This window comes from Cydia splendana, chromosome 6, assembly GCF_910591565.1.
Source record: "Cydia splendana chromosome 6, ilCydSple1.2, whole genome shotgun sequence".
Taxonomy (NCBI): Eukaryota; Metazoa; Arthropoda; class Insecta; order Lepidoptera; family Tortricidae; genus Cydia; species Cydia splendana.
The window spans coordinates 24,656,212-24,667,198 of NC_085965.1; the positions used below are offsets into that span (position 1 = coordinate 24,656,212).

At 39.9% G+C, this 10,987-nt stretch overlaps 1 protein-coding gene across 1 annotated transcript; it reads left to right on the forward strand.

Annotated features, from left to right (window-relative positions):
* The first annotated feature begins 718 nt into the window (after positions 1 to 718).
* LOC134791633 (cytochrome P450 9e2-like) lies at positions 719 to 9,044 on the forward strand. Its single transcript, XM_063762682.1, has 10 exons — positions 719 to 916; positions 1,114 to 1,277; positions 1,711 to 1,865; positions 2,484 to 2,657; positions 3,137 to 3,269; positions 5,388 to 5,506; positions 5,814 to 5,916; positions 6,339 to 6,439; positions 6,930 to 7,098; positions 8,838 to 9,044. Exons 1-10 carry the CDS (start codon positions 729 to 731, stop codon positions 9,008 to 9,010), a joined length of 1,479 nt encoding a protein of 492 aa, XP_063618752.1. The 5' UTR covers positions 719 to 728; the 3' UTR covers positions 9,011 to 9,044.
* The last annotated feature ends 1,943 nt before the right edge of the window (positions 9,045 to 10,987 follow it).

Here is a 10,987-nt window from a genome sequence, read left to right on the forward strand (position 1 = left end):
GGTACATTCAGCTCAATAGTAGCGTATCAAACATATCTGCCACCCTGGAATACTTTTCTATTAATAGATATAATCTCAACAGTTTTAGTTCAAATTTAGTTAGTTATCTTCAACAGCTTAATTGTTCTCAATATAGATATCTCTTTTTGTTAAACTAACTATTAGCTGAGAATGGTAGATAGTTTTTTTTCTTATCTCTATTTGAACGATAGAGACACACACCCAATCTTGAATTTCTAATAAGTAAGTAGGTAACCAAAAGCTGTACCATCTATGATTACCACACTGCATAGGTTCTGGTTGCCTACGTCACTATTACCTCTGCTATTACCTAACAACTTTCTATGGCACGCTTACTAGATACCTCTAGCTAGTCATTTGTTTGTTATCTAAACATTCACTCGTCTCTAACCGGACATTCTAAACTTGAAAATCGAATTTAAAATAACAAAACTTGGGTGAAATTGAAATTGTATGTCGGTTGTTTAAAATTTAAATTATCTGTTCACATTTTAAAATAATTGTAAAATGAAGAACGTCAAAAAGGAATTCGTTTAATATTCTTTATAAATTTATGAGTGTGTTACCTATAATCACCAGTGAAAATACAAAACAAACAAAAAGGGGAGAAGAAAAAAACTAAATGGTAAAACCAGTGGACAAACTAAATAAACCTGTGGTTAAAATTTCAAATTTAGAAATCCAAACTTTAAATAAAGAATTGAACTATGTGGTTATTTTTTTTACTAGTGTTGTGCTTAGTGTATTCGTTATGGCGGTTGCGCTACTTCGCATCGAATGGAGTGAAGACTCTGGTACCGGTCCCGTTTTTGGGGAATTTGGCGGCGGTCACTTTTGGACAAGAGAACTTTGTGGAGGTTATAGAAGCTGGTTATAATAAGTTCAAAGATCAGAGGTTAGTAATTTTACTAGTAGGTATTTAATCTACTTTAAAATAGGAAGATATTCTGGTGTTACGGGTGTCCATGAGCGACGGTAATCGCTTACAATCAGGCGATTTGTCTGCTAGTTTGCCTCCTATTATCATTAAAAGAAAAAGATAATTTAATTACTATATTATTTTCGACTATTCTTTTGCGCTTTCTTGTCCAGATATTTCGGCATCTACCAGTACCACGTGCCGACGCTCGTGCCATGCGACCCGGAGCTCATCCGCCGCATAATGGTGGCTGACTTTGCGGCCTTCAGCGACCGAGGGGTCCACATTGACCAGGACTGCGACCCGCTGTTTGGGAGGAACCTCATCATGCTGAGAGGTAGGTGATTTAACTACGATGGCCCCGATTGCTGTTTGGACGGAGACGGTACCTAAAGAGGTTGAGTTGAAATTGATGGAAACAAAATATTTTTGGCAAAGTTCATCAAATTTATAGTTGGTCAAACCAATTTGTCAGTCAGTAAGAACCAGGAAAACTTATACTCATCCTTTTCTTTTGGGTGCTAGTACTAGTGTAAGACAAAGATATTATGATTCTCACTGTCTATGATTGAAATGAGACAGTCCTTTGACAAACTATATATACATACTTAGTACAAACAAATGAGGAGTGATGACGGGAAAGGGTGATCATGCTTTTAAAATTTAAACCGAAACCGAAACCGAAACTGACTATTTAGCTAAACACTATCGCTGACACAGGGATGTTAGAAACTTACGGGACCTATTGACAGAGTTTTTATCGTTTACAGGTTCAAGATGGCGCACGATGCGCGCGGCACTAACCCCAGCCTTTTCTGCCTCTCGCTGTCGTAGCATGGCGCCACTTATGGCAGTCTGCTCGAAAAATGTGCAGGTGTACCTGCGAGAGCGAGTGCGACAAGATACACAGCTAGATGTTGATGAGGTACGGTAGTGGTAAGATAGTTGGTAGACTCAAATGAGACTGGGCCGGTCACATCTGCCGCATGCCATGCATCCAGATAGGCGGGCTAGCTTAGCTACTAAGTGGATTCCAGAAAATATTGAAGACGGAGATGGCGGGTTGTCATAGACATTTTCCGTAACAACTGCTCGGAAAAAGCACTAAATCGGGAGCCTTTGCCCAGCACGAATGTTCACCAGAATAGGCTGGGAAAAAAATAGTAATAGACTCCTAAACATCGCATTTTTGTGCATGTGCTAGTGCTGAACGCGCTGCTTAGAGCCGGCAGGGTTCATGTTATTTCACCGAAAGTTCATAATTTGACCGTAAGTGGCTAAAATATGTTCAATATAACATTATAATCCCTCGCGTTTTGTTCATAATAATTAATGTCATTAACGGGTTTAACGCAATTAAATTTTCAGCCAAGTTGCACGAGCTGTGGTCACGGAATAATGAAATTTAATCGCCTTAGACCCGTTGATGAGTTAATGACATTAATTAAAATGTATTCAATTCATTGCAATGATTTAAAGTGTTACCTTCAAAGTATTTACAAAACTAACTATGTATATTCGTCTATGTGTTGTGAATGTGCAGATCTCAACAGCATACGTGAACGACGTGATCGCGTCATGCGCGTTTGGGTTCGCGACGGACTCCCTCCAGGAGCCGCACAACTGCATCTTCCGACTGGCGAAGCGGGCTGTCGTCCAGGATACCACGCAGATAATGAAGTTTTTCGGCTACGAAAACATGAAGACGCTCATGCAGGTGAAGAATTCGTATATTTACGGACTAGAACATGGCACTCTGTTGTCATAGAGAATTTCAAATCTTAAGCCTTACAAAAAATGTCTTTAGGGCGCATATATCCAAGTATCAAAAAGTCCAGAGTCACAATAATGTGCTACCGAGAGTCCTAGTGAGAGCTTCCAAAAACGGTATCGTGGGTTCGAAACCTGGCTCTCACCAACGAGTTTCTGGGGACTTACCTATTCATCATATCATATTTACCAATCACTTTTTGGTTCAAGAAATTTAAATTAAAATCATAATCAAATTGGACCAATCCCAAAACGGCCTAGTTTTCCCTCAGGGTTGGAGGCTCAGTTACCAGTCGCTTGGGATAAAACTAAAATTTGTGCTAATTCTTCGAGTACTTAATATATAAATAAAAACAGATTTTTAGCGAACAGAAGCAAAAATCCGACGCTAATACATGAGGAACATAATAGTGATGTTTGTTGCAGTTGCTGAAGGTGAAGATTATAAAGACCGACGACGCGGAACAGTTTGGCGAGCTGTTTAAATCTGCCCTGCGTGCACGCCGCCACGGATCCACGCCCAGGCCGGACTTCATACAAACTCTCGTGGACGCCGCGGGTATGTCTAAACTCTGAGTCGTAATTAGATTCCAAAAAAAGTAAGACAATGTTGCCACTGCAATAATTTGTTTGTAAAATAGTAAATTTCTTTTTATAAATAAACACGCTAAACTAATTTATTTATTGGCAATTTTACTCCTACTATTTAAAAAAGTACTTTTATTTACATATTTTTACATAAATACAAGACGCGCTAGTAAAAAGTGGCAACATTGTATTACTTTTTTTGAAATCTAATTATGATTTACAGTTTATGTACTTACCTATTTATCTAAGGAAGTTTATTTATTTACTGCAGTTTCAAAGGTTGCAAGTGCCATACGTAACGTTAGTGACTCTAGTTAAACATTCAACTGAAAAGCTAAGTATGTCTATATATTACCGATACCGAAGCTACCGGAGCTATATACTCTGCCATCGAAATGCTATGAGGTTAGTAGGTAGGTAGAAGGTGAAATGTAGTAGTAGCTGTACACCTAGTAGGTAGTAGGTAGGATGGTAATAGCCACGCTAAATACTTTAGAACTACTTATAAAGACATTATTCTTCATTAATACCACACAGCCGTAAGGTTATATATTTAAGTAAAATTAAGTGTAGTAAGTAGTTTCGAAGTTTTAACCTCTGGAAAGTAGATATCCTTTTTAGGGTTCCGTACCCAAAGGGTAAAACGGGACCTTATTACTAAGACTCCGCTGTCCGTCCTTCCGTCCGTCTGTCACCAGGATGTATCTCACGAACCGTGATAGCTAGACAGTTGAAATTTTCACAGATGATGTATTTCTGTTGCCGCTATAACAACAAATACTAAAAAAAACGGAAAAAAATGCAAAAAAAAAAACGGTCACCCATCCAAGTACTGACCACGCCCGACGTTGCTTAACTTTGGTCTAAAATCACGTTTGTTGTATGGGAGCCCCATTTAAATCTTTATTTTATTCTGTTTTTAGTATTTCAGTTGTTATAGCGGCAACAGAAATACATCATCTGTGAGATAGAGCCTGGTGACAGACAGACGGACGGACGGACGGACGGACGGACGGACGGACGGACAGCGAAGTCTTAGTAATAGGGTCCCGTACCTTTTGGGTACGGAACCCTAAAACGTACGGAACCCTCGGTGGGCGAGTCCGACTCGCACTTGTCCGGTTTTTTTTCACACCAAGGTTCACAACAAAAAAGTTCTTAAGTACCCAACACCCAAAACATAGGTCTGCACCTAGGTATAATATACCTACCTATGTCCAAAATACCTACTAAATAAAGTTTATATTTCTCTGTGGCACAACTTCCTTTTCATAAGTACGCAGCTTAGAGAAGCCTTAGAATCACGAACACCAACAACAACGTAAATAATTAAACACTTCAAATCAAAAATACTTCGCTACATACTTATTTCTGATTTCAGGCAAAACGGCGCCAAGCGCAGAGAGTAAGTACCTACCACGTTTAATTTTGCTCTCCTTAGCAAGTGTTGACTTTGATTGACGGAGAAATTCAATTATTACTTGTTGTGACGACCATTGTGGGGTTGAGACCATTAATCGCGCTTTTGAGGAATTGTCAAGGTGGACGGATCCTTTCTTCTGGGGCATTATTGTGTTCATTTGTAGTAAATTGAGCGGCAAAAATCGGTATTTCGCTGGTTTACTTTGTACCAGATCTTAATAATCTTTTTTGTTACGAACGGGTAATTTTTTAAACGTTAATGGCGTGACTTATGAGGTGCAAACATTATATTGGGGTCATTCAGGGTTAATTTTTTTCCAATTAATTAATTAGTTAATTTTTTGGTAATAGTCACAATCACAACAAGAAATCAAGTTTCAATGTTTTTTTACTTCCGGGAATAAAGAGGCTATTAGGTATATTTGCATATTAATGCTTATCTACTTTTATCTACAAATTCTTATATGTAAATATACCTAATAGCCTCTTAGCATATATAAGGAGAGAAAGAGCAAATGTATCAACGGCCGCTTGCGTCCAGTTCGCGGCCAAAGTAAGTACCTACTTGCAGCATAGTCCAGTAGTAGTAGTAGGTTTGCTTAGGGGCTAGGTCGTGACCTATTTTGTATCTTTGTCCCCAAATATTTTATACGCGAATAATTTCCAGATTTCTCCGACGACGACCTAGTCGCGCAGGCCGTGCTGTTTTACATCGCCGGCTACGACACGACGGCAAATCTCATCAATTATTTCCTTTACGAAATGGCCACCAACCCTACTATCCAGGTTCTCATCTCAACTTTACGACTTTACTCAGGCATCGTTTTTTTAACTTGATGTCTTTTAAAATTGTTAGATATTTGCAACAAATTCCATGATGTGTTTAAACTAAAGCGTATTTTCAATTAATATTCTTATTTTATTTGTCATAGAAGACAAAAACTCGAAACTATTTGTTGAAAGTCACCCTTCAAAAATATTTGAGGAATATAACTTAATCATAAATCATAGCATTTCTAGGACTAACCCAATAAGTCTTTTAATATAGACAGTTATGAGACGAATTCTTAACAATTATACTATTTACACACAGGAAAAACTGCAGAACGAACTGGACCAGTTACCAGGGTCAAATGACGACAAGGAGGCATACGATAATGTCCAGGGGTTGGAATACTTGGAGATGTGTGTCTGCGGTGAGTTTAAACAAATACGAACATACCTACGTATGTGTGTACGTATTTGCATAGGTACGCAAATGGCCTAGTGCACGGCTTTATATTACTTATACTGACCTTGCACGTAAGGTCGTTTAATTCTATCATTATTTGTGCGGTAAAGATGGAAATACAATACAAAACACTTAAAAGCTTGGCACCACGCTGAATCCTACGCTGGACGCCTGAGGCCTGAGGTCGAACATACCTACTCACAGTTATCCGGGAAGCACGCTGTCGTAGGTGTGTGTCATAATCATAAAGTCGTGGGACGTCTCTGTATGTCATCTTGCCACATTACCACGGCCTGCGCTCGGTTTGCACAATTAACAAACAACTTTTCTCCTTGTAAAAAAAGTAATAATTTTGTTCCTCGTAACAATGATTGTGGTATTTTACAGAGGTTCTAAGGTTGTGGCCCCTGGTGGGCGCGGCAGATCGGCGCTCGGTGGCGCGCTACGACTTTGGCCCAAACCAGACCGATGCCAAAACCCACTTTGTTGTAAGTTTATCACTGACAGAATTACCTAACCCTAAAATCCGTCTTTAATAAGTATCAAAGCACCAACTTGGCACATACAATATATATAGCAGAGCCGCTCATAACCGTAATTTTTTCATAGTAGTTGTGGTGATGATGATGATGACGTTTCCTAGTGGTGATGACGTTTCCTAACTTTTCCTAAGCCTCTAGCTTGTCAAGTCGGTGCAGACGTTAGCGTATATTACAGAAACTCTAAGACCATTTATGACATGACACAGGTTTACCACAAAAGACTACCGTATTTTTATAACATATCACATCTCGCGTGCTGTATAGCTAGCATAAGTACACCACTAGATTTCTTATGATAGCGCTTCATAAAATGGAATTATCGCGCTTTAAAACCAATAAAAACTCAATGCGCAGACTCATAATCTCTCCTCTAACAGTTATTTATTAATAACGACATCTAAAAGAATTAAGCATTAAGTTTAAATTATCGTTCCAGGCAGAGGCGGGCGTGCACATATGGCTACCAGTATATTCCCTGCATCGTGATGAACGCTATTGGGCAGACCCACACCAGTGCAACCCGGAGCGCTTCTCTTCTACCAACAAGCAGAAGATCCTACCATATACTTACATACCATTTGGTACTGGGCCTAGACACTGCATCGGTGAGTAAAAGTTTATATGACTAGCGGTATACCTACGGTATAGCGGGGTGAACGCTACTGGTCAAACCCGCAATCAGTGTGACTGTGACCTAGAGCGTTTTTAGTCTGCCAACAAGCAGAATATTCTGCCATACACAATACATGCCGTTTGGCACTTGACCTAAGCTAGACACTACATCGGTCAGTAAAGATGTATATATTATGACTACCGGTATACTTTACACCAGCGGTCGGCAACAAGCGGCCCGAGGGCCGCATGTGGCCCGCGAACCTCTCACTTGCGGCCCGCGACCCTCCCTGGCTATTTTGTATGTAATATTGACAAACGCCAATAAGGCCAATATGTACGGATGCGAAGCCTGGACACTAACACAAAAGAGGAGCGCGCGCTGCTGGTAGCTGAGCGGAAGATCTACCGCAAGATATATGGGACCCACACGTCGAGAGGACGGAACTTGGAGACTCCGCAAGAACCAGGAGATTGAAGAAGAGAAGAGAATCGAAAGCCGCTAGACTCTGATGGCTCGGGCACGTAGTCCGGATGGGGGAAGATCGCGCAGTCTAGAGGGCGTACTCTGGAGTGCCAAGTGGCCGAAGGCCGTCTGGACGCCCTAGGTACCGCTGGAGAGACGAAGTGCAGAAAGACCTTAGCGAACTCGGCGCAGTCGACTGGACAGAAACGGCTTTGGACAGAGTAGCATGGCGGTCTTTGGTGTCGGAGGCCAAGATCCACTTCGGGTCGTCGCGCCACAGCAGTAAGTAAGTAAGTATTGACAAACGACAATGTCTGATAAAGTCATAAATATTAACAAAGTGCGGCCCGCTTCAACTTCGCTAACTACTATGTGGCCCTTGGCTGCTAAAAGGTTGCCGACCGCTGCTTTACACATGTCACGGCTACTGGTCAGACCCATACCAGTGTGAGCGAAGCGCTTCTCATCTGCCAATAAGCAGACAATTCTGCCATAAACATCTTTAGATATTCATAGCAGCGATTTACCAACTTGCTCCAACAATTCATTCAAGTTTCAAGTAAATAGAGTCGCATCTTAATCAAGATCACACCGAACTAGGCCACAGAGTTCGGAGTTAGTTTCGCACATGTAGAGCTGTCTATTAAGTTTATTGTAAATGTGTCTCCATCTTAAGGTAAAGTTCGGATGTTAACTGCAGCTGCATTACTGTTCAGTTGCGGCATCTTTGTTGCCACCGCTATGTATCTGTCAATTTCCTGGATAAAAAAATTATAAGTGACGTTCGCCGCCGCATTACTGGCGCGATTATAACAATCATTCTGCCTGATCAAAGAAATTTACAGATACAGCGGCGGCAACAACGATGACAACAGTAATACAGCTGCAGTTGATATCCGAACGTAACTTTAATGGTTAAATACATTCGGATTGTGACTAGGTACAACCAAATCGCTGTGATAAAACGTAGGTAATAGCGGCTGCAGATCAGTTCAAGAGGTCAAGCATTTTATATAGAATATTACGGTAGGTAGCATCGCCCGTTTCCCGCTGCATGCCGCAATGCTGCTGCTACAGTCGCAAACAGAATGTATCCTTTCAAAGACGTTTGCTTACACGTGCGAGACTCGAAGTCGATTGCAATTTAAATATTAACACACATTAGAAATTTGTCGTAACTTATAACGCCCCCGCAATATGTCATAACAGAAGGAACTAACTAAACTGAGCAATCTCGCTCATTATTAACCTCCCCTTATGTTTCAGGGTCCCGTTTTGCGACAACAGCGGCTAAAGTGTTCCTGTCGCAGTTCCTCCGGCACTATAGCGTCAGCGGCGGTTCCTCGCGACAACTCGACCCCAGGGCCTTCATTCTGCGACCCAAACACGGGTTCACTCTCACTGTCGCTCTGAGAAACAACAACAACAATATATTATAGTCAACACTTGATTATTATTGAATCCTATATCAAAAGTCACGGGCACTTAACACTAGAAGTGTCACTAAAACTTGATCCTAGGGCTTACATCCTGCGGCCTAAAAAGACGACCTCACTCTCATTGTTTAAATATATTCTTATAGTTACTTTATCATAATAATAATTGTCTATGCACCTTTTACTATGGCAACTATTGGCTTTTTAAATTAAAAATTATTGTTTTCGTTAACCTTAAAATAAAGCTGCAGAAAAATAAATAAAACTAACAATGGAACGAACACTGGGTGGGAAGAGGCCTTGAAAAGAGTCACGACTATTATATTATGGCCACAATGCTGCTGCATCGCCGGCGCCGCGCCGCGCGGGACCCGGGCCTATTTGATGACGAAAATATACAAAAATTAAACAGTTAGCTTCGCTGATGGACGATTTAAGTTATAGATGCGTCAGGCCTAGCAATGTACAAATTGCAGAAATTGCAGAAATGTTCTCGGAAATTTCAGAGAAATTACATGAAAGAAACTTGGAAAGTTCTCTGTGAGAATGTTCCCATGAGAACTTTAACGTTTTGTGTAATATATAATATTACACGCCACATAACAGTAAAGCGGGCAGGCGAAATATTTAAAATGGCATGTGTCTACGTCGGTCTTGACACGATTAGATTGTTTATTAAATTTAAGTTCCAGAGAATATTCTTCATAGAAGTTTCGCAACTTAAGAAACTTCTCCTCGGTGTATTGCTATTGCTAGTCAGGCCATATTTATTACAGGATAATTTGAAACAACTTATGATGCCGAATGAATAAACTATAACGTAAAAAAAAGGCTTTGAGCAAGAGCAAGTCTGTTTCTTACTTTTGTGTCTGTCGTCTTACGGTAAATCTAGGACCTGAATTTAAATGTCATCAATGTCATCATACTCAATTTTATCTAAGAATAGGGATACTACATCGATAAAATTGAGTGTTTAATAGAGTGTTTTAGTTTTTTTATTAATTAGAACGGGACTTAATCATTTTTGGAGGATATGTGAAAGCAAGGAATATGTGAAATCGTGAAAGTTTAAACCGAAGCACGCTTTTTTTATAAAATACTTAGAACCTTGAATGATAACAGACTTAAACTATTAAGTAATTTCATTAAAAGCATGCAGCAAGCGAGGCATGAAAAAGAAGTTGAGCAGCGAAGCAATCTTCGTATATTCCCGACATTCCCGTACGCTCCACTACTCGCAACAAAAATATCTATTAAAAGTATTAAAACCAGCTCGCTAGCTAACTTCTCTGTGCAGATACTTAAAGTTAATGCAGCAAATTGAACTTAAGAATTACTTCAGTCTGAGTGCTGGCGGGAACTAACCGGGATTTCAATGCAAATTATAAAGGGAAGTTTTGGAGAAAGTTATGCAGCAAATAAAATATTAAATTGGTTACTCGTACATTATTTAAAATTATCTTAAATAATTAGTACTCATTTCACAAAGGGTTTAAGGTAAACGTACTGATGGTGCTCGTCGCGGTTCCAGTACCTACATGTCGTCTTGAAAGTCATTGTCAATAGAGGTGACAGCAAGGTGTCATCTATTGGGCATTAGCATGTCGAGCACTAGTACGTTTACCTTATAACAAGGGCAAATTTTTTATCGCATACTAGGTGTTACTTTCAAATCAATAAAATTTCTCTTTATAACTTATAAGTTACCTATTTAATGTTTTATTTGCTGCATAACTTTCTCCTAAATTTTCGTTTGTAATTTGCATTGAAATCCCGGTTAGTTCCCAGCACTCAGACTGAAGTAATTCTTAAGTTCAATTTGCGACATTAACTTTAAGTATCTGCACAGAGAAGTTAGCTAGCGAGCTGGTTTTAATACTTTTAATAGATATTTTTGTTGCGAGTAGTGGAGCGTACGGGAATGTTCATTGGGGTTGCGCAAATCATCAAACGGCATTGTGACCTTTTGCCTGCGTATCT